The sequence below is a fragment of the Drosophila erecta genome, unplaced genomic scaffold (genome assembly GCF_003286155.1).
Source record: "Drosophila erecta strain 14021-0224.00,06,07 unplaced genomic scaffold, DereRS2 tig00000092-arrow-pilon, whole genome shotgun sequence".
NCBI classification, from domain to species: domain Eukaryota; kingdom Metazoa; phylum Arthropoda; class Insecta; order Diptera; family Drosophilidae; genus Drosophila; species Drosophila erecta.
Genome location: NW_020825207.1, coordinates 18,571,314 through 18,598,200, shown reverse-complemented (window position 1 = coordinate 18,598,200; position 26,887 = coordinate 18,571,314). Strand labels below are relative to the sequence as shown.

The 26,887-nt window shown below is 41.7% G+C and overlaps 3 protein-coding genes across 4 annotated transcripts in view; all 3 read left to right on the top strand.

Moving 5' to 3' along the window:
* The first annotated feature begins 1,092 nt into the window (after positions 1-1,092).
* LOC6548959 (dopamine N-acetyltransferase) lies at positions 1,093-1,874 on the top strand. Its single transcript, XM_001974155.3, has one exon. The coding sequence runs from the start codon at positions 1,124-1,126 to the stop codon at positions 1,790-1,792; it is 669 nt and encodes a 222-aa protein (XP_001974191.1). The 5' UTR covers positions 1,093-1,123; the 3' UTR covers positions 1,793-1,874.
* A 766-nt stretch (positions 1,875-2,640) lies between these two features.
* Positions 2,641-3,353, top strand: LOC6548960 (dopamine N-acetyltransferase). The gene has a single exon (XM_001974156.2). It carries the CDS (start codon positions 2,671-2,673, stop codon positions 3,337-3,339), a length of 669 nt encoding a protein of 222 aa, XP_001974192.1. The 5' UTR covers positions 2,641-2,670; the 3' UTR covers positions 3,340-3,353.
* An 8,167-nt stretch (positions 3,354-11,520) lies between these two features.
* Positions 11,521-26,887, top strand: part of LOC6548961 — a 42,646-nt gene continuing 27,279 nt past the window's right edge. For both annotated transcript variants that reach the window (XM_001974157.3, XM_026980397.1), the window contains exons 1-2: positions 11,521-12,003; positions 24,106-24,142. The gene's annotated coding sequence lies outside the window, so the exon portion shown is untranslated. The remainder of the gene's footprint in view (positions 12,004-24,105; positions 24,143-26,887) is intronic.

The window sequence follows — 26,887 nt, the reverse complement described above, 5'->3', positions numbered from 1 at the left end:
ATGTATTCTGGATCAGGATAATGACTACAGAGTATTCCACAGTCGACCCCCCTAAGCGAAGCTCTCTTACTTTTTTGTTGCCCCTCCTGTTGCTGCTGCAGTGACGTCAGCGGGCCGGGGACGCACTGATTTAAAGCTGTGCTAGCTGCCTGCCATTCGCTGGAATCGGAATTGGCCAAGTTGTTGTAGAGCTGGTCACCTACGCACACATATCGGTGGGCGGCGCCTACGCTGGGATACTGGGATACCCACAGCTAAAGTCAGGCAGGATATAGATATTCAGATGTTTTGGCCTTTATTCGTTCATATTTGTAATCTGCCATTCGGCGGGTTGCTTACTCCTGTCCGCATGCTCCCTTCTACAATTTCACTTTGCAGCTGTATTTACTTTTCACTTTTGACAAGCTGTCTCCTAATGGGCAATGAAATAGCTTAACAGGAAAAGCAATATGGTTTTGATATCGCCTATGATTGCGGTAAATAATTTATATGCGTCATTTGGTCTACGTAAAAAAGGATATGGCTTATTAGCGCCTTGTATTAGAGTGTAAATTATTTATTTAGCTGTATCTAACATACATATGAAAGTATTGACTTTCTATTATTTAAGGAATGTAACGAGTGATGCGTATAAAAATTGTTTAAGTATTTTGTTAGGCTAGTCATCGGCGGTTTTCGCTGAGATAACATATACAATTTTAAGGACTTTTCCAAACTGAAGTTGCTATCGACTTCTTATCGCTTGGCTATTCACAATTCACTTTAAAGTGCAAACAGAATTGTTTTGTTTGCTGTGATGAAATGATAAGATCAAAATGCAATAAATAAGTAAAGGCTTTAACACTAGTTTACAATGTTTATGTGTTGTCTTAAAAGTTTCAAAAGACATTCACATTTTAATTTTAGTGATTGAACAAGGTTCCAGTAAAAAAATCCACTCGTTTGGCTTAAATTTAAATTCAACTCGTATTTTTCACATTTTCTTTCGCTGGCATATTTTGTTCTATAGTGTTGTAATAAAAATTGATAACCCGCTTGTATAAATGCACAGATCAGCTGACAAATAGTTTAGTTGCAATTCCTTCGTCACAAACGGAACGACAAAGTTAAGATCAAAAGCACGATGGCCTCCAGCACAAAGGACGGTATTACCATAAGGATCATGACGAAAGAGGACTACCCAAGTGTAAAAGCATTCATGAAGGACGACTTTTTCCAGTCAGAGCCACTGTGCCAGTCTAGTGGCGAAAAAGTTCACAGCCAACATGAGGAGGCTAACGATGAATATCACCTGTCGATGATTGCTCAGGGCACATGTCTGGTGGCCATCGATGCGAACAATGGAGGACGGCTGGTAGGACTGGTACTAGCTGGTGCACAGTTTCCCGAGGATTTGGAGAAGCATCGCCTTGAGGCGGAGTCCATGGAGCAGAACTTTTGGGGTCGCATCTGCAAAATGCTGTCTAAAATTGAACGGGAGGCCGATCTCTTTGAGCGTTTTGGCATCTCGAAACTGCTCTACTCCCACATTACCAGTGTGGATGCTTCAATGAGGGGCAAGGGACTGGGTTCACGACTCGCTGCCACTTTGATGGAGGTGGGTCGAGCTAAAGGATTTCCCGTAATGGTGGCCTACTGCACGAGCTTTTACTCCGCCCGCCAGAAGGAGGCACTTGGGATGAAGTGCGTCCATTCGCTCTCCTACGCCGATTACAAGGGCGATCAAGGACGACCTATCTTTACACCCGCAGAACCACACACAATGGCTCGAGTTATGGTCATCAAACTGTGATTAAAGTGGCTTATACACAAATGTGATGTAAAAAAGATGAAAATCATCAATGAAAAGTATTTAGGGAGGTTTTCAACAATAAGGCATGAGATGTGTTTTTGTGTTTTTAATTTATTTGTGGTCGTGGCCATATTTTGATAGAAAAATGCCGGCGTAGGCATCAGAATCTGCATGCTTAATAATACTTTCTAGTTCCTGAGATCTCCCGAACTTAATAAGGACAAACAGACGGCCAGATCGACTCGGCTATTGGTTCCTAATCAAGAATGTATCTGCTTAATACGGTCGGAATAGTCTTTGCAATTTTACAGACTATTCGAAACTAATATAGTTGCTATCGACTTCTTATCGCTTCTTCTTATTTGTTTGCTGTGATGAAATGATAAGATTATTATGCAATGAATGAGGGGGGGCATAACTCTACTTTACAATGTTTATACGCTGTCTTAAAAGTTTAAAAAGGCCTGCATATTTGAATTTTAGTGATAGAACAAGGTTCTATTAAAATAATCGATGCATTGGTTTAAATAAAAGTTCAACTCGTATTTTTAACATTTTTATACCAGATACTCGTACCTTTAACACTTTTTCAAGTTTCTTTTCATTTTATTATTTTTCCCAAATTTCTACAGATATTCCAGAAAATTTTGATATTTCTCGTTTGCACATCCACCAGCTGAGTAACGGGTATATGATAGTCGGGGAACTCGACTATAGCCTTCTATCTTGTTTTTTCTGTAGCACGTTTTATTTTTTTTGGTACTGTGGTAATAAAAAATTGATAACACGCTTGTATAAATGCACATATCAGCGGACCAAAAGTTTAGTTTCAATTCATTCGTCAAAAACGGAACGGCAAAGTTAAGATCAAAAGCACGATGTCCTCCAGCACAAAGGATGGTATCACCATAAGGATCATGACGAAAGAGGACTACCCAAGTGTAAAAGCATTCATGAAGGACGACTTTTTCCAGTCAGAGCCACTGTGCCAGTCTAGTGGCGAAACAGTTCACTGTCAACACGAGGAGGCTAACGATGAACATCACCTGTCGATGATTGCTCAGGGCACATGTTTAATGGCCATCGATGAGAACAAAGGTGAACGGCTGGTGGGACTGGTACTTGCTGAAGCTCAGTATCCCGAGGATTTGGAGAAGAATCGCATTGAGGCGGAGACCATGGAGCAGAACTTTTGGGCTCGCACCTGCATATTCCTATCTGAAATTGAACGGGAGGCCAACCTCTTTGAGCGTTTTGGCATTCCGAAACTGCTCTTGTCCCACACTACCAGTGTAGATGCTTCAATGAGGGGCAGAGGACTGGGCTCACGACTCGCTGCCACTTTGATGGAGGTGGGTCGCGCTAAAGGATTTCCCGTAATGGTGGCGTTTTGCACGAGCTTTTACTCCGCCCGCCAGAAGGAGGCACTTGGGATGAAGTGCGTCCATTCGCTCTCCTACGCCGATTACAAGGACGATCAAGGACGACCGATCTTTACACCCGCAGAACCACACACAATGGTCCGAGTTCTGGCCATCAAACTGTGATTATAAATGCTTTATACACAAATGTAAAAAAGATGAAAATCATCAATGAAAAGTATTCAGGGAGATTTTCAAGAATGAGGCTTAAGATGTGCTTTTGTAATTTATTTTTAACAATACACCTAAACACCTGTGAAAACACCTAATAGTCGAGATCTCTCACTAACAGATACCCTTTACTGAGGGAGAGTTGCCAGCGTTCTATCTGCATGCTGAATAACATTTTCCAGCTTTTTAGCTCGTGAAGTTCATACGGACAAACAGATACAGCCAGATCCACTCGGCTATAGGTTCCTAATCAAGAATGTATCTACTTTATGGGATCGGAAACTCTTGCTTTTACCTTTTATACATTTTTTAATGAATCTATCAACATGTACCTATACTCTACATGTATACTTACATACATACTTAACCAGTACATCTTACATTTTGTCTACATGTATGTTTAAATGTAACAACTTTCTACATAACTTTTTTGTTTACATTATTTCGACTTTTTGATTATTTGTTCACAAGTGAAAGCTCTTTTCATTTATTATTAGATGAAGTTTAGATCTTGGGTTTTTGGGAGATTAAAATTCCGGGATTGGAAAAATATAAAGTATTTAATTGCTTCGTAAATGGCCTTTGTCATAAGTACTTAAATGCCGACGGTTTCTACCAATTATTTGTATACCGCTCCAGTGCAGCTTCTATAAAATGCAGGAGGTGCCCATCCTGGTTAAAGAAAAGAAATGGCGGCACGTTCCGCCATCCACTAGATTTTACGATTAATTTTCTTTGCCTGGACAAATGTCTTGGATGTGTGATGATAATGATAAAGCTGATGAAATGGTCTTCTATTAAGCTAGATGACATTTATCAGTGTTGTCCCAAAATATTTTTTCAATGCTCGGTAGTGGAATCTGACGTGATCGAAATTTCGATCTAACGTGGATCTTACAAACATCGTATTCAGCATCGCTAAAAAGTGGGAAAAAAAAATAATAAAATTTAAAAAAAATTTTTAAAGTGTTTTTTTTTTAAAGTTACAGTGCCAACAATTTTTTTGGGAAATCTATAGAAATTTAAAAAAATATATAAAAAAGTGAAAAAATATCACAGCATTTTTCAAGAGTTTTGGACGGCTAGTGGGCGTGGCAACATTTGGAAACAAACTTGCGCTTTCGTCTATATATCTGGAACTGCATGCCTAATCTAAACATTCTAGCTTTTGTAGTTCCTGAGATCGAGGCGTTCACACGGACAGACGGACAGACAGACAGACGGACATGGCCAGATCGACTCGGCTATCGATCCTGATCAAGAATATATGTACAAGAATATATAAACGTTTCCTACTGCTTGTTATTTACTTTTCAACGAATCTAGTAAATCCTTTTACTCTACGAGTAACGGGTATAAAAATACAAAATCCGATTAAATCCGATAATGCGCTTATAACAATGAAATAAATCAATTTAAATACATTATGGTTATGTGCTAAGGGTTGGCAGGCAGACATGGAAACCATTCGGAAAGTTTCGATTTCAAAAAAAGAGTCATAAAATATATTTCTGCATAATTGCTTAACAAAGGAGTTTGAATATTTCTTTTACTGTGTATGCTTTACAAATATTTTACGTAGTTTTTTAACATACGTACAGTCTTGATTTTAGGATTAATTGTTCAAAAGTTTTTACTTTTTTATAGCTTATTCATTTGTGTCTTTGGTAGGTAAAGACTTAAATGAAATTTTCAAAATGGATTACGTAACTATTCAATTTCCCCTGTTTAGTTTACAAATATTGTAAATTTATAATATTTAAAGTGTTTCCAGCCAGATGTAGGTACTTCTCACTAAAACTTGAGGTGCGAAAGGCCACTGGGTGAAGTGGCATATGTGCTCACCCACTTTGGTTTTATCACTTGATCGTAGTTTCCACCTGAGCCTACTACCCAAAAAAAGTGTACTCAACGACCATAACTTGACGGCTCAATTAGCCGACTCCCCGACCGCATACCTCTTGTAGGTCTGGGGAAGGTGTGAAAAATCACATGGAAGCGGGATTAATTGAAAACCCATTACTCCCATGGATGGCAGTCCAGGATGAGCCCGTCGTTAACTATGATTTGCGGGCCGCGCAACAGGCGAAGTCCTCGTTACGTGCTATTCCTATTCCTATTCCTACATGGTTGCTCCTGCTGGGCGATGGGACCCCATGGATAATGATAATTTCGCATGACGCTTTCCGCTCGACTGACGCTGTTGTAAAATTTTATCGTCGAAACATGACGGGTAAATCAATTTTTATTATTTTATCGTCATCGACGGCTGCCTAAGCGGCTTCAAGAATCTTCTTCGCGCGGAGGCGAGACTTTTATGCGACTGCCGCACAAATCTATAAGACATCCCCAACTAAGCCCAATCATCAGGGGAAAGGATGCCCGGCAACCTGGTAACATCGCGACCCTAGACTCCCGGCAGAACAATAGACCCAAAGTGCCCGCCACTCCGGCCCCAACAATGCGCTAAATCATTATCAGTAATTATGCATTGTGTGCCCCCTGACAATGCAACTCATCTGGGAGGATGTGCGACTGCCATTCTGAATGCGCTTTCCATTTATTTTTGCATTTCATTTTTCCCTGTTTTGTGCACACATTTATGATTGATTTCGCTGATTGCAGTTGGCCTTGAGCTGGCCTTGTTCTATTAATAGGCCCGCCAATCCTTTCGGAGCGTCCTCCCACCTCATCATCATCATCATCATCAGGTGGTTTCCTCAAACACCTCAGCTCAGCTCCCCGGCAGCTGCATAATTTATGTGCTTCGGGCAAGCGTTTTATGCAATTAAACAAGCTGCTAATGCCATGTGCAGATACGTCAAATAAAACCACAGTCTGGGGAAGGAAAATAGGGGCCCAGACCTTGTCTTATTTGGCAAGTAATTTCCAAATTAAGTGATTACCCAGAAGGCGGCAAAGGCAGGGGAGGTGCGCCTCACAAATCACTCAACTGTTGCTCGAAAGATGGTTGGCGTACTTTCTAAGGGTTTTGAGGGACGAACTGAGGGGCCGGAGCCAAACTATCGAAGGCCCCAATCTCTGAGAGCCTGGGCTTCTTTGGCCAAAAGCTGAATAATAATAGGATGCATGGGTAGATATTGAAGTTCTGTTGACTTTATTAAGGTGCACTCCGCCAGTTTATTCAATTAATAGGCAATATAAAATGTCTTAGTGTTTTAACAATGCAACCAAAACTACCCGAACTTTATCTGAAAATGTACCACAATTTAATATAAATTATTTATTATGTTATTATTATTTAACAGAAACAAACGAAGCTACACATAGAATATATACCAAAGACAACTGTTGAACTCAACTACTTAGAAAAGTGTGAACATATTTCTTGGATATAGTTTTGGGATTGAATTATCCTTCCTTATGATATGAAAAGATAACATCTTTATTATCTTAAGTGTACTTGAATCTCCCATTTTCCCTGAGTGCAACATTGACGTTCCTGGGCAATAAATAAAGCTGCATTTGGCTATTTTTGTGGTCATTAGGCAAGACTGCAGTTTGTCTGTTTTTGGTCTTGGTCCTATAAGCGATGGGTAGTCGACCATCTTCATCTCCTCCGACTTCCTCCCGGTCGGCCAGAACTGAACCGTAGAACCTGGAGCGATGCAGGCCACTATCTGCTACAAGTTTTAATGAAGTCTCGCCCGAAGATCTATATGTCTGCCGGAGACACGGAGGTAGGCTGAGTTATGCCTCGGTAGTCATCACGTGGAAATGGCATTATGAGTTATGTGTCTGTGGTTCCGCGGAGGATGGCTTAATTTCTCGTCATCGCCATCGCCATCGTCATCGACCCCGCAAAATTTCTCCCACAGTGCCACACAGTCCAATTAACATAATTAATGTGTCTGACTGTGCTTAACCCAACTGCACCTGTCTTATCTCGACTCGTTATAACCATGTGGAATACTTTGGAATCGGTTTACGCCGATTAACTGAGTTACAACTCAGTTCGAGTTGCCTGCACTTCTGACACCTGGCTTAATGAACAATTAACTGGAGCAGCGTTTTAAGCCTTTCACCTCGCCCCTGAGCTAGCAAGCATGGGTCATAGTTCTAAAACAGGAGTAATTGGTTCTTAATGCTTTGCTTGTAATAATTTTTTTGAATTAACCAAATGTAATCATGGCTGGCATTGTTTCTCACATTTTCTTAAAGTTTCATAGTGGTGGCTTGCGTTTACATATCATATTATTTTCAAAGGGCCATGCGCATTCAGAATTTTGACAACCTCCCATCAAATGAATATAAATACAGTATCCACTTGGCACTAAAATGAGTAAATGTATATGCAGAAAGAATGTACTTTGCAATGGAAATGGCAACTGTAAGCATGAACACTGTGGGATAAATCCTTCAATATTTAATATTTATTGATGCAAAGTAGTTTGTTCGTTTACTTGGCAATCGGCGAGCCATTTACTATTCATAAACTTTTCAAAAAGTTAGAATCACTTTAAGCAGTAAGGACCACAGCTAATGCATGTTATAAAGTTTTACTTTCCAGATGCTTGTGAAGTTTTATGACGGCATTTCGAGCTCATAGTCAGGACTTTGAGGAGTGACAGTTGAGCATGTTTAGCTGCCGTTAGGTGGGCATATTAAATGACTCCTGGCGGGTTAATAATCTTCTCCATGCCCGGCCATTTGTCAGTTTTGGATTTCATATTTTTGGTGGAAGGTGGCCCCCTCCAAGTCCCCCTTGCCCCCCTTTTCCCCAACAAGTGCACTCGAGAAACAATTTCAGATTGCACTCAAAGCTAAATGGGCGCTCAGAAAGGTGACGATGGGTTTAAGCAGCCGAGCGGACATGTGTGAAATATGATATGCTCATTAGGTCTCTTGGCCTGTCTTTTTCCATCCAGCCACCCGACTGCCACGCCCCTTTCGCCCCGGCCCGCCCAAGTCGCCTCGCAAGTCAAGTGCATAAATAAACGACTGGCTGCCTCTTAATGAGAAAGATGACGAGGGTGTTGCGGCGTACACCTGCCGCCCGTCTGCGTTTGTGATATATCATCCGGCTGCCGGTACGCAGCCAAGGACACCTGGCAGGGCTACCTCATCCTCCCTCGCCCATCTAGCCACCCATCTAGCCACCCATCCAGCCACCCATCTCGCCTCCCACTCAACCACAAGTTTGAGTGAGAAATGTAAAGCAGTGGGACAGCGGGAATCTGCCTCTTAGTCAACTGGTTTTCACGGCTCGTTCCCGATGGCAGACCTTTCGGATTCCGCCCAGGGAATTCTCGGATGTTTATGTTCGTTAAATAAGACAACAGCAATCGCGCCGAGCAGTTTGAAGCTGTTGTTAAACAAATTCCTAGCTTGCAACGATTTTAAATAAATTGTTAGGGCTGTAACTGGCTTGTCATACTTCTAGAACGAAAGTACATACGACATCTAGTACGAACCACATACAACTACTCGTATAAAATTTAAAAATAGCTCAAGAGCTATTATCAAATCACTTTCATGTACGCTCACATGAGAAGAGTATATCAATCCCAATGAATCCCACTTCAGTCGGCGATTCTGGTTTTCACCTCCGTTGGTCTTAGTAAGATTGTTGTTACAGTGCGTGGTCAATCGGCATAATAAATCATTATAACGCCCACCGAAGCCAAAACTCCGATCACCGATCGACGATTAAGTCATCATCAGCACAGGGCCAGAAGACCGAAAGGCAAATATCGTAAGTGGACTCAGCGACATGGCCGAGATCGGCGGTGGAAACAATGCGTCGTCGTCATACTGGCGTGCCCAAAAGTTGCCTTGGGGTCAGGGTCGGGTTTGGACCTGGGTTCGGGATCGGTTTCTCTGCTTCTCGGGCTTGACGGGGTCCATTGACGCCAGCGAAGCGCCGATGGCGCGGCTCACTTAAAAACTAATAGAGATTTAATCTGTTTGACTTACCAATGAAGTCATTTAGAATGTAAATATTGAGCCGAGCACACAGAGCTTAAGCTGCCTTCACAAATGGAGCGTTTCGAGTTTGCAAAGCCTGTTTTAAAAGATTCACAAACTGAATGGAAGCGTCTTATCCGTAAGGAATAAGACGCACTAAGGTGCTTCGAATTATAGCTACGAGGTTAAGTGCAAAAAGTCAATAAAAACTTGGGTCATTGCCTACAAGAGTGGGTTTCGTCAACCCACAAGTCGATATTCCTGTTATTATCACCACTTCCTGGCGTGCAGTTCTTTTCTAACACCGATTGCATCAAAGCCCTCCTCCGTTCAAGTGGATTATGTTTTCTTTTCCAACAACTTTTTCCAACTACTACTAGCCCGCCCTGCGGCACCTGTTGAACCCACTCCGATGGCCACATTATTTACCTACATCTCAATCTCAACCATAATCACAATATTTACACCTTTCTCCATCGCTTTTCGACGCTGGCTTCCGCTCTTCGGTGGAGGAAACAGTGTTACACAAATGCAAATCAATTGTAAATACAAATAGAAAATCTGGCCGAAAGCATTGGAGCAAAAGGTAACATTGAATATAAATAACAAAACGCCGTTAACAGCAGGATCCGCCCCAGGAAATATTCGACAAAGTTGGAGTTGTAGATACACCTGAAACTGCATACAACTAACTTGTGAATATGTGGTTTAATAATACATTTTCTAGATGCCACACAATTGTAATTTCATTTTTAAATTTAAGTGCTTTCAAGATTAGAATGAGCTCTGCTGAAAATGCACTAAAATGTTGCCAAATAGTTAGTTGCACAACTTTTCTTTCGGTATCCGGACTGCATTGGGACCAGAAGCCTTGCGTTTTCTTGGCCTGGTGTGAATTTATTGCTTAATCATGCGCCTTTAGAGCGGCACAGCTGAAATGTAAATAAGGCGCAAAGGCAGCTGGGTTACCCAGAGGGTTCGGGTTCGGTTTTAACAAGGTGAGTGCTTGTCCAACTGGACGCGCTCCGTTTTATTTTCTGGCCATATTCTACGGCATCTTCCGGGTAGGCGTAGGTGGTAGCATTGGTGGCAAACGGCGTGAAAAAGACTAAAAAACCAAGTGAATTTGTGGCTGCAACTCTGTGTCGTTTGTTTTATTCGCCGGGTGGACGTGGGCGATGGGTAAACGGCGCAATTAATATGAGGCACATGCAACAGCAGCAGCAGAAAAAACAGCTAAAGCAGCAACAGCAGCAACATCAACAGCAGCAACAGCTGGCCCACCCACAACTTGCAACCTGCAGCATGTTCGACTCTGGGTTGGCATGTTGAAGTTCGGTTCGAACAGGCTTGTGGTCAATCTAACATAACGATTCCCTTGAAATTTTCTTTCTGAAAGTTCTGAAAGTATTTTTGAGTTTTTTTTGCTATTTTAGGTTTGATACAATTTGTTGGTTAAAAACTTCTTTAATAAACATGATTTTATATGAATAGTAAATATACATTTATATATATTCTTCCAGACCAAGAATGCGGTCATTCACGCTTAAATATGGGCAAAGACAATTTTTTTCCAATTTTGGAGTCCTATTTCTTGAATCCTTCCTTCTGGGACTTTTTTTGTAACCATTCGTAATTTTGCATAGTTAGTTCTTCTAGAAATAGTGCGGCGGATTCGCAAAAATGGTATAGGCTAGAATTGACAATGTTTTGAGCTGCAGCTATTAAATAATTATTATAGATCAAATCTGATGGCGAGAAAATGAACATCAAACATCAAGAATGTGATAAAAATATCAATCAATGCAGAGTATTTTTAAAAAGTTATTCTCGTATTCAAATCGGAAAGTTTTCATAAGAAAGTCAACAGGTTAATAACAGAGGGAACTTTAATTTAAAATTTTTCTGAAGTTAGTCCTTGAACAGGTTCGAGAAATAAAAATACGTGTGAATAATTCGGAAATGAGAATGGGAACAAAAACAAAAAGAAATCTTTTTAAAATTACGGGCTCAAATGTGGTATTAAGGTGGTATAAATGATATAGAAATGATGTTTAAACACAGTTTTTGCCACTGCTTTTGTGCTTATCACTCATACGCCTGTGTTACAAATTGTATTTTCACCCGGTTGGGAAGGAAAGGCAACATGTTGCAATCGAACTTGTAATGCTTTCGCGCGGCAACTAACTGCGAACATAAAGCTCACCAGTCAGTCTAAAAACGAGTTTCATCGCGTTCGGCTGCCGACTCGCTCAATTTTTGAATTCATTTTTGGCCTGGCCCACTAAAAAAAGAAGAAACAAATCGAAAACAAAGCCTCATTGCGGCCCATTAAGCAAATGCTAAATTAGTTCGTTGTGTAAAGGTGTTAAGCATTACTCTGTCGAAATTCTCCTACCGCAACAAACCCCATCTGCTTGTGTTGGTTTTCGCCCAATTATTTGGCCAAAGTATCGCGGAGTTTTGTAAAAATATTTCTGGAAAATCTTCCCCAAAGTGCAGTGATTGTGTTTGTGTGCTCGAATCGTTTGTAGAACGGTAACAGGTAAAACAACATCAACATCAACTCAACAATCCGAATCCGAACGAGCGACCGATGTCGGTGAATATAGCCATTAAAATGAAGTTAAAGTCGCTCCCGAGCTGCATACAAATGCTGCTGTAAATAAGTCTAAACAAACATTGCAGTAGGTGAGTTTCAATTGCCTTTTGGGCTTTTTTGGGATGGGGTCTGGGTCGGGGTGTTGGCCAGATGTGGAATAAATCATAATTAGAGGGGCTTACGCTCGGAATTGGGTTATGGGTACAACGGAAACTCAAGTGTGGGAATCTGCGTTAGTTGTCTTTATTTGTGGAACTATTTCGAACTGCGTTAATTGTGGCCTAGTGTTCACCGTGTATACTTATCGCATTAGCGAGCTTAAGGAGCTGGAAACTGGCGGAGTAATAGATACATATGTGGCTTTTTAATTGGGGTTGATTTCAAAAATTAGAATAAATATGCATGCTTCCTTTTCGCTTCACTTTGCTTGATACAATATGTATTTCACATCATATTTTCATTTTAATTAGATACATTTCTAACCATTTTTCGGGCTTATTCGTATTCAAAACGAGAGCTACAAAGTAAATACAATGCACGTTTATCATTTTTTCTTTGCAAACTCTACTCTAACTTTATCTTATATTTTCTTAAATGCATTTTTCGGCATTACATTTAATTTAGACTTTCCGTTAGAATCAACAAAGATGTAACAACTTATTTTTCCGTTTTATTTATTTCATTTTCGGCTGCTTTTTGACAGTTTTCGTCGCGAAAAAGTTTTAGGAATAGAACGTTTTTACTGTGAGCCAATTTGAGTTGGCAGGAATAGGTAGAATTATGCTATATAGGTGTGCATTTGTTCACGTGAAGCCTTTTACCATTTCCAGGTAGTTCACTTTGTAGTCTAAAGTTAAAGCAGTTAACTCTGGCCTGGACTTGGGTTCCTTGACTCTCGGTACGGATCTGAATTATATGGAAGCAACCCTCAAATTTTCGGTGCTTGGGGAAATTATTTCTCGACAGTTGCTAATAAACCTGCCTACTTCATGGGCACAGCTCGCAACGGTCATTACTCATGCCAAATCTTCTGTCACTTCACACCTTCTCCGGCTAATTCTACGGTCAACTTGTCAACACGATGTGAAGTGGGGTCTGTGTGCGTGAGAGCTCTTAAGCCTTATGCAACAGCTCAAATTAGCCATGCAATTTGTACTTAACTATTTGCAGCGTCTTGCTGCAAGTAGGGGTCTCGAGGAATGGAGATGGAGCTGGGGACTGGTGACTGGAGTATGGGGTAATGGCTTCTACAGGGCACTCTCTGCAGAGGCGGGAATAATAAAATGTCCAAGGACTTGGAGCGGACAAGCGACAAGTTTATCACTTGTTAAGCCAAACGCTGCAGACATGCAGCCGTCTTCATCCTGCACCATTCCTGCCCAGACTCCCAGTCCTACTCCTATTCCTACTGCATCCAAGCACCGCGCTTTGGGAATCCAACTCCAGACGACGTCGGCGTCGAGTGGCAGGCCCAGATGGGCGCGGCAGATAAGGAACTGGGCCCAGACCCAAAAGACCAGGCCAAGAATAGGGCGTTCAGGCTCCGATCCTATTTGCATGGCACTCGCTTGAAGTGGGCCACTCTCGCCGCGGATGAAAGCGGATATCAGAGCGTATACACAGGGACTAAAAGTGAAGCTTTTGTAATACAAATCCATGCACTCATCTGAGCTAAAATTCTCCCGGGCAAAGGCATGGGTACTTTAAAATCTAATATTACCTTACGCTTACCCAAAATGTGAAATGAACATATTAGGTATAACAAAAAGCATCTCAGTACAAAATATGTTGGATCATTTATATCAAAAGATTCGTGATTTATTTTCAGTGCATGATTGGATAAGAGAGAAGAAACAGATACAATACATTTTTTTGTTAACTGCAACAAACTAGTATTTTAAAAATAAATTATTTCTCTTACTAATGCAATATTGTTCCACCTCAAACATCCAAATTTTACCACAAAATAGTAAATAATAAGTTAAGACTGCAATTACTGTGAGCCGGATGGTTGGATAAAAAGCGTTTTACCACCAGTAAGCCATCAGGCAAAGCCTTTGCTATAATATTCATAATCCCAATCTGAAGCCAATTGCATGCCATTTTTGAGTGTCTTTAGACAGCTGGGACCTCAAGTTGAGTCTAACGATATGGCCCCGACCTTTTAGGGAGTCGTTCGAAATGGGATATCATCCACCACCAGTCACCCAAAACGGAGGCTTCCGCAGACGCAGCTGCTCCTCTTTCATTTGGGCCATTTAAGTAATGGCTGCAAATGGTTGGGTGACAATAAAGCAGACCGGCAGCCACAAGTGCAGTGTCCCAACAATAGCAGATATCGGCTATAAATAGTTGAGAAAAAGTCAGGAAACGAATGTCAACTGAAAAATTACGTATACGCAGACATTGATGCTCATCGATAGTGCGACATGGGCTCGCTTTCGTTTCCGCTGTTGAGTCGAGCGTGTTGACTTTTCATTTGCCAATTTTCATTTAAATTTTGTCTGTCGAAAAGCGTCAGTCTTGTGTATGACCATTCAATTGACACGCTACCTGGCACTCGGAGCTCTTCTGGGAACATGGCCATTACTGCGGCCATGGGACATCATTTATTATGAACTGGGGAAATTACGACAGTCAATAAAGAAAATACCACTGTCAAGAGCGACTAGACAGGAGCTTTAAATGTGGGCACTAGTGTGGTTAGTGTTCTGTGAAATTGAACATCAATGTCAGTCAATGCAGCATCCTTCGACTGCGACATTTGATTCCTTTCTAATTAAAGTAACTGTCCTTAAATATCAAACCAAGTGCAAATATTATGAAAGTGCAAATTTGTCAACCGTTTATCCGTCAGCTTGCCAGTAATAAAATCTAGGAAGTCATTCTAGCTTATTACACTCAAATACAAAATTCTTTGAATCAAAAATATACATTTCAGAAGTTCTCTTCAAATATAAAGTGTTTATTGAGCATGCACCTAATCCAAAGAGTTATTTTTTTGAGTTGTGGTTTCAGATTTTGTAATTTTGGCAGTAGGTAGATTCATACTCTAAGTGCACCAACGAGGCAATAAAAGGAAAGCAATCAGTTAATCTACTAACCAACTCAAGGGCTACGATTGGAATCCTCTGTTAAATCAGCACTTTACTCACAAAAGCTCTTTGTAATTAACTCTCACAAATCTATTAGGACTAACTTTTCCAAGAAGCTCGACCAATTAGCATTATTAAAGTGTACTGCTGTTCGCAGGAAAGAGTCCCTCCATTCAGCCAGGCCAAAAGAACAGGTGGGTAAACAATGCTAGTCACTCCTTTGGATCGGCCGGAGGTCGTCACTTTGATTTGCACAAGCTATTTGCAGGGAGCAACAACAATGGCATTGCTTTTACGCAACTTTAATTAGCAGGACAAACAAGCTGTTCCGACACGCCAGGAGCTAATACCATTGAGTCCAACCCCTCGTGGCCACCTGGCATGTCCTTTGGGTGCCGTTTTTACCTGGCAACCGGACCACCGTTGACAAACGGCAGGAAATGGGAGAAATGGTGGGGATGTTGGGGCACCCAAAATATGCTAAACACAAAGTCAGAATTGAAAGTTAATTAAAATGTTGCTGGCAAAAGCATTGAACTGCGGATATGCAAAACGCGTCCTTTGGGGCCGATGCTGCGTATGCGCAATTTTTCGCCTATTACCAGCAATTAATGGGGCTATCTTCTTAGGCAGCTTGCTAATTGAATTTTTGGCTCGCCCAAGGGGCCTGTGAACTTGGCAGTTGGGCGCTGACCCTTTTGTTTTTCCTTTCGCACGTGTCCTGCAAAATTGATAAGCCATAAATATTCGTTATGCCTAAAAGCAACAGTTTGGCCACAGAGCATAAACATAAAAGGGATGCCAATGCCCCCAGAAACCTTCTGTTTAGCCTGAATTCTATTGCTTTTCTCGGTTCCCTCGGCCTCAAGTGTAACTCAAACAAAATGGCCAACAAAGAGCACGAAAAGTTTTGTTCCTGCGAGATTCCATGTTATGCTTCATTAACTTAATGCTGTTTTCACAATAAATTTTCATTCATTCCATTTCGGCGCTAACAAAGAGCACTTCAGACATGCTTATGCTAATCCCAAAGAATTTCCATTTCTCCTGGTTCTCCTGGTTCTCCCGTCGTTGATTTCGCAGATAGTGTGCATAATTTGGAAGCGTTCCCTTTATTGTAGCAGGACTGCAGCTCAGGGAAACACAAATATTGCATGAGTGATGAGGATGCCGAAAAATACTTTATTTTCCATGAACCCAAAATGGCCGAGCTAACCCTTTTTAATAACAAATGCCTCTGGTGGCTCAAGTGGGGTCCCGCTTTTCTAGGTCCGCTTGAGTGGCTGGCTGTCACGATTTGCTCCAGAACTTATGACTCCGGCGGGGCGGATGAAATGCATCAGGTAGACGACATGGCTAAAGCACTGATGATGAACTGATGAACTCGGTTCAGCTAAATGGGGCGGGAAACAACTTGTTTAAAGTTGTATTAGGCGAACTGCAGCGGGAATAGGTCGTTCGACTGAAGGGCCCTTGGCCCTCTATGAATATATTTACTTTATTGGAGCGTGAGTCCACGGGCATTCATCCCATTCCCGCTCAGTTGACACTCTGTCACGCTTTGATTGAGTTCAGCCGGGCTTCTCAGCTGCCAGGGGGTCCATCCATCAATATCAATATAAATGCTGCTGACCTGCCCGGTTGCGACCATGTTCTGTGAACTGCAATGCTATATTTATATCATAGGGTGTCGTAGTGGCAATTAAAGGCTAATAAATGTTCGGCTTTGCCCAATGAATCTGACTGGAAGAGTTGTTGGCAAGATCAGTGGGCTACCTCAGTCGTAGTAAAATACTATTATGAATCCGGGCATTTTTGTATGTTACCTGTTACTATTTATATTCCCACTTAAGCATTTCATGTAATTAGGCAATCTAACAGATTGTTGCAAAGTATTAGGAAATTATACATATGATGCAATCTGTAGTGTCTGCCACTCTTTGCCACATTTATTGACTTTAAACTTGTTATACAGAAATGTTTAGCATTAGCAATAATTAAGTATTACAACAGTTTTTGATGCCTTCCAAATACCTCAGTTAAACTCAAACCCTCCTAAATTAAATTGAAAGATTTTTCCTACAAATTACGTTACAAAATGGAGAAACAAGAATTTGCTGTTTCGCATCACTAGAAATACCCATTCTAATGGCGCTTCGCATTGTGGCAAGCTCGTGAGCCAAGTTGTTGGCCAAGTCGAGAGCCAGTGCACTTGCAGTTCATTTGGCCAAAAGCAGGCGTTCTCCGTACTTGCGGCCGCCGTTGGCTGAATGTTTGCCTGGATGTTTGGCAACAGCCAAACATTTGCCCAACAACGAGAACCTTTCCACCCGAAAAAGATGGGGGAACAGCAGCTGGTTTTGGTAAGGGATCTGGTGGCACGGGGAATGAAAATGGGAATGCGAATGGCAATAGGAATGGAAATGGGCATGGGTTTAGGCCATGGGCCTGGGCATTCTAGCGGAACTTTGTGTCGCATTATGCCGTGTTTCGGTTTGTCGGTGGATGTTGCTGCTGTCGTGGCTGCATGTTGACTCCAATGCTCGGTTACAATTGTTTTTTTTTGTACTGCCTGCCAGCAACATGCATAAATACATAGATACAATAGTATCTGTTACTGTGTTCTGCACACACTCACCTATTATGTTGGGTTTGCGCTTGGCTGCCGCTACAAACTGCCAACCTCCCCCTCGCAAAAAGCTTTTAATTATTCCCATGTCACATTTCAGTTTTGTTTTATCAATAAGTAGGCAAAATGCGCGCATTTCAAGAGCACAGGTTCAATTCGTTGTGATTCAGAACCTGTGCAGGAAATACCAAAAATATGCACATACATTGTATATGAGGGCCGACAGATAATTGGCGGGTTTTATGTATTAGGGCCTGGCGGCTTTATATGAATGTGATGGGTTCATTTGACAACAGTTAATTGAAATGAGCTGTATACAAATGGTGCTCATTTTGAAAAAATCCCTAAAATAAACTATTGGTAAAATATGAAGTAGTACTTCACAACAGCATGTTCAATCGCTTGGAATTATTTAATCTACAAGTTAAACATTGCTCTTGGCTTAGTGAATATTATGAGAAGAACTTGAATTGAGCTGGGTTCGTTTATTTGAAAGTTTCCAACTAAGTAGGTTAGTTTTCCAAATGAGCAAGCACGGAAATGTTGAGAATGAATCTTCACCTAAATTCCTCCGAAATGTTCTTCTAATTGCCGACCAAGGTGCTCTAAATAAATCTCTTGTAGGGCGAGGAAGTTCTCTTACGAAAGCCGTCAAGTACAGGGCCATTACCAGATCATAATCAGATTAATTACGACCGCATACAAAGCTGACCACTTTACGCAATCATAAGCCATGAAGTTCAGGGCTATACTACCTGATAAATCCATGAAACTATACTTTTCTTATGGACCCGTACCTACGCCAACTCTGAGTTGCATTCAATGGCATGGACAGCATAAAAGTTTATCGCCTTGTTTGATGGCCCAACTTGATCCAATGGCTTTATGGATGGGAAATAACTTTATGGATCACTCGAGCGACCGAGGCGTTCAATTAAATGGAAGGCACACGAATAAGACGGTCCATAAACCGATAAAAGAAAATGACATCAGCTGGAAGGGGGCGAGAAGACGAAGGAAAACAAAACCGACACGAAAAGAGGGCAAAGATATGTGGAGCTGGCCACATTTTGTGGGTTAATCAAATTTAGTCGTGGCCTTCCGTCTTTCCCTCACTTTCACGGGGTAGAAAACAAATGACGGCGGGCCATTAGGCACCTGTGTACTCGCATTCTCATTCGTATTCGTGCTCGTTCGTTCTTGTATGCGGTACACATGTATCTTGCAGATACGTTTCACGTGGCTTCCACAGATACCAAAAGGCACACGCATTTTACGTTAATTACATGTCGCTACATTGTCGGGCATTGTAATTATTTTGACAGCCAAAGCGTTTCTGCCGTTTTTTTGTTTCTCTGCATTCGAAAATCCGAGAGTTACAGTTACATTCGTTAGCTATGCGTTGAAATAATGTTTTTTATTTCTTTCTTGCTTTTCCACAATGACGAGAATCTCCAAAATCCCCCCAAATACCCCTCCTTCGATCCGGCAGCCAGTCAGCCAGTCAGTCACTCAGCCAGTCGGTCTGTCAACAGCGTTTTGTTTAATGAGCTTTTTACGAGCCGTGCAATGAGTAGATATATCTGTATGTACGACTGTATGCAGACCCACAGAAGATACAGATACAACGAGGCAAAGTTGATGTCGAGTTGCTGAGTACCCACACATGACATCTACAGTTAGGACGGAACGTGAGGCCCGAGGCATAGAAATCTGAGTTGACCCCGTGGGTTGGTATTATCTTTTGGCGAATTCGGAAATAGCTCCTTAAGTAGGCAGTATAAGAAGCTAGATGTATCTTTCAAGGCTGGAAGCCCCTTTGATCCCAAAACACAATCACCCCAAATGGGTTAGTCCTTGAAAGCTTTAAAACTCTCATAAAGAACCCTTGGATAGAACCCTTGGGCAGTCTTAATGCCACTAAGCATTTAAAAAATCGAATCAGAGCACAACACTCAACCAAACATAAGCCCAATGTACAGATATGAATATAGTTTCATGCGGCTGTTTGATTGCGCGCTGTAATCACCTACCTAATAAATTAGAAAAATAGATTATTCAGCACCCAAATAATCACGGTAGTGCCAGTCCGCAATTGATTTATACCCAACAGTTAACAGAGGTAAAATTTATTGAACAGCAATTTCGAGCAAATAAATATCAATTGAGCAGGGCCATTTACCCGCTAGTGGAGAAAAACTTCTGGGGAAACCCTCGGGATAGCGCGATAATCAAAGCATACAATTGGTTTTTGAGGTATGAAGAGACCTGTTAGGTTTTAGCCCCTTCCTGACTGTTCTTCACTTTGATTGAAGCCGTGTGTATGGAATGACAGCCGAACATCAAAGACGCTGCTCTTCAGCCAAGTGCGATTGCAACTGGGATGATGATGAGGACAATTACAGTGGGGTGGCAATGAAATACAAATGTCTGCGGCTTATTGCCATATTTGATTGACTGCTTGACTAACTTTCCACGACCATTGCACCCGACTGCTTCATTTTCAGCTGAATTTTTTATAGTTTGGGGACGAACGCGTGCGCGTTACGCTTTCGGTCAAGCAAATCGGAATAATCGGCCCAAAGCTATATACACTGGTGATATACACCGGTAGTCATGACTGTGGCCCCCTGGCGCATAAATGCATAAAGAGCGAGACGAGTTAGTTGTATATTCGCCAAACTATTTGCATAAGCGGCACAGGCACCGGCGAAATGTAAAAAACAACTTCAATATCCGTTGTTCGCAGCCTCGTCGAGCGAGCAATTGTAACTGCCAGATACATCTACATTTGTATTTATGCCACAATCGACGACTGCAGTGTCGCATCTACATATTCGCGGCTGTATTTGGTTTCCATTTACGAGGTTGTTGTCGCTACCATTGCCCCCAAAGTTGGCCCACAATAGCTCCAATGCCATTATTACTCCCCCTGCAGTCAATATGGAAATCGAATGCTGACATATCGCGGGAAGCCATGTATTATTGCTCGTCAAACGGCCTGTTACTCGGGGGTATTTTGAGATTATAGTTTGCTGCATAAGTTTTGTAGATTGCATTGGATCTATACATAAGAAATCCAATTAGAATATTTATAAAGCTAGTTTATTCATTTGATTTCAAATGGTTAAAATGCTGAGGTTTCCCAATGAATTGAAATCAATTAAACTTCTCCACCTACGCATGAAGTCAAATAAAAATGGGAACGAGCTTTTTCACCATGTGCTCTGTTTGCCAGCACAATTTTTCTATACAATTTCAGAACTGAGTAAAATAGAATTCAATTTAGTTTACTCCTCCCTCCACCAATTTTAAAGCAAAGTCTAAATGAAACATTTAGCATTCAGCTGCTTGTTCCCCTGCTTTTGGCAGCCAGCTCGTAATCCTTCGGCATTAAATATGAAAAATCAATTTCAGATGCTGTACTTTGCTATAAAAACCGCAAAACGCTCGACCACAGATACAAATACAAGACCTTACACATTCACGTGTCATAAAGAGTGAAAGACTGAAAGCGGCAAACGCGAGGAAGAATGAAAATAATACAAGCCCATGCATTGCACCCCTGGACCCAAACTCATAACAGTTTCATTGTTAGTCGGGGAACATAGCATATAAACGCAAATGGCAGGAATACACTGAGGCAAATTTATTGGAACACTCTGTTAGCAGAGGTAGTGAAAGCAGCAAGGACATGGTTAAGGACACTTAATTATGATATTATTTTTCTATAAAACATGCGGGGCGCATCAAGAGATAAGTCTACGAATTTCGCTGTTTTTCCGACAGATTCTCGAGTGGAAATGTACGATTGCACATGGTCGTGCAGTGTAGTGCAGGGTATATGCATATGCATTTGCCGGAGGGCAAGCAAGTCAAGGAGCTTTCGGGGCGGGAGGTTCAGGAGTCGCGGGGTAGTGCGATGTGTGGTCTTGTGGAGAGCCTGGATCCCTCACGAATCAACCCCTTTTCAGAGCAACCCCAGCAACTGTGGTTCCCATTAACGCTTAGGTTGAAATGAAAGTTTTTGCCTCCGCTGGCCGATATTTGCATAAAATGTGCAACGGCTGCTGGCTGCTTGGGATACTTTTTATTTTTCATTTTTTTTATTATTTATTCATGCAACCGCTTCGTTTGCTTTCCATGGGCCAGCACGACTTGCACGTACTTTTTCGATTGCAGCTCGCTGTAATGGCATTTATTTGAAGCCTAGCCAAGTGGCTCACAAAAAAGTTGGCGGCAAATTAATGAAGTTTTACCACCCTGATTAAAACTTTGCTCTTAACCTTACAGCTCGGCGTGCATAAGGTCGTGGGAAAAGTTATCTTCCGGCACATTTCCATTTCCATTTTCATTTCCACCTTCCTCCACGCGATCTCCTGTCTATTTGCTCAAAGCCTCTCCCACAGTTTGGCTAGTATGAGTGTTTTCGATTCATATCGAGGGTCCGCCCTCATCTAAGATTTGACCCAGTTATGCTCTGCCCGCAATCACGATTCCCAGTTTTATTTTCCCATTTTAATTGTAGTCGCTTTGGCTTTCTGTTTTGTGGTCATCATTTTTTCTCCATTGCTCGGGCTTTAAACCGGTCAGATAAATAGCCGGCAGGCTGGTTTATTCAAATTGCTATTGTTGTGAATAAAATAAAATATCTGGAAAGACTTTTTGTGCGGCTCCGTGCGGACTGCCTTCTTTTTGGCTTTGGCGCACTGAGATGGATAGAGATAAAAAAGAAATGGATTGGGATGGGTATAGAAAAAATGTTTATATTATTCATCTGCTTTGAGGATGGTTGTACGGGAAAATAAGATTGGCATAACAAATATTGTTTTGTTGTTGTTTGCTCCTTAAATAACTAAATGGCCAACTTAACTTAAAACCAGCGATGGAAATAAATGATTTTACATCTAATTTACGGTGAATAACATGTGTTCGTGTGCATAAATATTTTCATTACCAAAATAAATTCCATAAAGTGCTTTTTATGAATTTCATAAAGGGTGTTTACACAATTCCAGTGGATAGTTCACTCAAGTGCTACGTTATTTGTATTGGTTTAAAAACTGTGAAGAGCAGAAACACAGAAATCAATTTCAGGAATGCAATTAGCAGACAAGGCACAGAATGCCATAAACTTAAACACACAAGTGATAGGTAAACTGCCGCTGTTCTGGCCATTTTGTTTAATACCAATTTAGGTTTAACAATTGCAGTTGTGTACTTAACAGCGAGAAATAAACAAAATTCGGCTCACACAGCTGGAAGAGATGAGAAAACAGTAAGGAAAGCATCTACAATGGCCCCAGCGAACTTGAAAATGGCAATTGTATCTGTTGGCCCCGGTGCTTAATCAAGTGTGAAATCTTTAATCAAGTCGAGCTCCCCATGACTGAGTGAATTCCCAGCTGCCGTCGGCCGAATCCCAGTTCCAGTCCAGTCCAGCCCCCCTTCCCCTTCCCATCCCTGTCCCCATCCACATCCCAATCCCCAGGCCAGTTCAAAATCGCAGCTCCGGTAACGGCTCCAAAAAGCCGATGCAACGCAGCTGTCCGATGGCCTCGGCTTTTCAGTTAGCCTACCTGGCTTGACCTTTTTTCCGCCACTCAAGCTGTTTTTTATCATTGGATCCCTCTTCGGAGCAGCCCTCCCACGCTCCCAGGCCTGTCAATTAAAAGCCCATTCGATGGCCCAGGCCCTGAACTGCACGACTCGTTGCCAGTTGGCTATAAACAAGGCAGAAAAGTACAAATGAACGAAAATAAAAAGAAAACGCTGTTAAGCTGTTGTATTTTCTCTGGCCACTTTCGAGTGCGAAATTAAGTGAATTAGCTGTAACTGCAATGGCTATATTACGGGCACTGGTTTGGGCCTAGAAAAGTTTTCACCGGAAATTGAAGAATTTCCATGACACTTGCGGGACGCTTTGGCTTTCAGAAAGTTTTGCCATGAATATGCAGGAGAAGAATATGTCACTATCCGTATGACTATAATGGATACTCGTATGTTATTAGATGTGTCAAAAAACTTTGTTGAAGCAGCGCAGGCCAAGTAATTTTCTGGTATAATAATTATGCAGACCGTTAACCACAATTCAGCATAGAAGTTATCAAGGATATTTTACCAGCTTTGCCTTAAATCAATCTGCCTTAATTAAGCTAACTTCGGAGATAAAGCTTTCAATGTTAAATTTTTAAACCCTTAAAATGGAGTGGACTTGTTCAAGCCATGTATCTTTGTTCCAACTTAAGAATGCTCTGCGCCTGGCAGACTCTGATGGACTCACTGAACCACAAAGGACTCTCTTCTTTGACAAGCAAATATTGCTTAACGTAGTTTCGTTCCAAAAGCTAAGGCTACCAGGTAGCGTGCTTATGGGCAAAGGAATTTTCCACTACTACAGTGTTACTTCGTTAAAAAGCTCGCGATATTACTACACGTAATAAATACTTTCATTCACTTTTTTGCAGTTGATGACAGGGAGGAGAGAGCTTTCAAGAACTGGAGGTAAGTGGAGATAGGGAAAAGGGTTTGTTCAGCGCCGGAAAAACGTACGCACACTTTCCAAAGGACTCAAGGGACGAATCAGTATCAATCTTAATTTATAACAAATTTAATGTGGTTGTTTTGCTGTCGAAGACAAAATTCCCCGCGGAAAAGCTGGAAAAGCGCCTACACATATGAATGCAAGGCTTCGGTTTTGCAGGGCTACCACCCTACGGACCTTGAATCCTTAAATCCTTGTCGTCGACGCCCGTAAATATGCCACAAAAAATATTGAAATGGACGCCATGGAACGTGTACGGCGAAACACACTTAAGTGATTTTATGGCCCCATTCAAATGTTTTCCAAATCAGCCGAACGTGAACCACCGAGGCTGAGGTTTTTGCTTGGTATCCATAAATTGCTTGCCAAAAACCTCAAGGCGTCTCCTTTGTTCCGGCATGTGAACAAGTGAAAAACGTTTATCAGCAACAAGTAGACAGAAGTGTTTCCCTGGGAAACTTCCTGATTTTCTTATCTTTAAGCTCCGCCTGTCGACGGTTCTCGATTGGCTTGGCTTTCCGATTGACTGACTGACTGAGTGACTGACTGACTGAGTGAATGACTGACTGAGTGCGATTGAAGCGATTGAAGGAGTGACTGCCACAAGCGGTTAAGGTCTTGCATACTTAACTAGGCCACATTAAAGCGGGTCCTTCTCGGCCCGATAAATTATTGAGCGATTCCCTGCCCCTGGCAGGATTCCTGGATTTTAAATTCGAATGCTTAATAATGCTTGGTGTTCCGTTAGACGGCCATTAAGCCCTGCGGATGCCTTTTTGGCCCATTCGATAATTGCTTTTCCCACACTCACCCCGCTGAAACTCTTTCCTCAGCACCAGCAGATAATGTATTTCAAATTGTTTACCGTATACGCAACGTACAACTTGACAAAAGTTTGTGGCAAATATTTACCTTACTCCCCTCTCCACCGCTAATGTATAAATAATTGCGTGTCACTTGGCGACTGAGCAAACACACACTTCATTGTTTGCCCCTGCGATTTCGAATTAACTTTGTGCCTGTGTGTTTTTCTCTGCCAGGCTTTGATTTTGATTTGAGATGGTTTTTTCACTATATAAGTCAGTTGACGGCCCAACACCTCGGCGTAAGTGGCTGGGGAGCCGCAGAAGGTCTGTCATTATCATAATGCCAAATGGACAGCTGTACTGCATAATTACCCACCCATCTGGGGCTGAACCAAATCCAAAAGAAAACCCAAGGGCTCAATTTGAGTTGACAACAAATGATGCAAACATGTTGGATCGCAAATGTGTTTCTTTATTATTTATGTCACATTATTATTATGCCATCAATTATGAATGCGAAAAATCAATGCCCAACCAGAGGGCAATTGAGCAAAAAAACAGTGTTAACTGATTCGCTGACGGAAAACTCCGGGGCTCAACATGTTGCAACTGACAGTCGACAGCTTGTTGCCAGTGGCGTCTTAAATAATGAAAGCCATTAAAAAGAATAAATGGATTGTATAAAAAATGCAAACAGCACCAAACGGCAATTGCCGCCGTCCAGAGGCTTTATGAAATAAAAGTTGGTTACGAGGCTTACGGCCGCATAGGTTGGGAAATGTGTTGGCCAGAAAGCGGTTGCTGGCTTTCCGCCACTTTGACCACTATTATTGAACGTGATTGGTGACAAGTTGCGTTTAATTGAGCCAATATACGTGTATGTTACGATTGCCTCTCTTTAATGCTATAACTAAGCGCAATTATCGACTTCACTTTAAATAAATCGACTTAAAGGGAGCTGAGGAATTCCTATGCTCATACTCGTAACATACCTTATGTGTAAATGTTTTGCTCCACTTCAAGCTTGGATTTACTTAGGTGAAATAAAGGTTTTGGCTTGCTCTCCTGGTAAAAGATGAAAGCATATTTGACACAGCCCATAAAAGACCACTTCCTTCCGACCTCAAGGTTATCTTTGATTCTTGTTTCGGTTTAAAACGCGAAATCGGAATGTCTGTGGCCAGAAAGTCGCGCCGACAAGTCTGGAAATGCGAGTTTGTCGTCCTCTGCGCGTCTGTTGTTGGCTTTGCGCCCCATAAATCAGAAAATAAATTTTGCGCGTGCAAAATATACATATATGAAAACGGAAGAGGGAATGCAATAAAAAGTTTTTGATTTTAGATCTCTTTATTTGCTTGCGCGCGGGTGAGCAAACTGAATCGCCAAACTCCAAATGAAACTCCCAAAAGGGAGACGCAGACCGGAAACGGAAGTGCGTAATGCCATACGTGACCAGAGCCCAAAGAAAAACGACACTGGTGTCTGTGGTTTGTCCACGGCAAGGTGCAAACAATTTTTATGATTAATTACAGGGCCCTCGAGTCCGAAACATCATGAGCATGAACATGAGTCAGTGGTTCTCTGTTCTTTTGTTGGCAAGTGAAACAATAGCCGCATTTGCAGTAAAAATAAAATCAGGCAGCCATAAAAATGTAATAAAGGAAAAGGTTTTTCTTTTGGAGTGGAAGAGTGGAGTCATTTGCTTCGTCTGGCATGCCATGTCGTAAATACTGATTATGATGCTTAGGCGCCACTTTATGAATCCGTTTTGTATCTGTCATACTCGTATGCACAACTCGTAAAAATATTAAGGTGCAATCAAACAATTTCCAACGGATCTGGAATATCGGTAACCCTTTCCGTATCATAATGCGTTCATATTAATTAATGACGTGTAAG

What these genes read in the sequence shown, in the direction of transcription:
- LOC6548959 (XM_001974155.3), top strand. Translation starts at nt 1,124, where the DNA reads ATGGCCTCCAGCACAAAGGACGGTATTACCATAAGGATCATGACGAAA.
- LOC6548960 (XM_001974156.2), top strand. Translation starts at nt 2,671, where the DNA reads ATGTCCTCCAGCACAAAGGATGGTATCACCATAAGGATCATGACGAAA.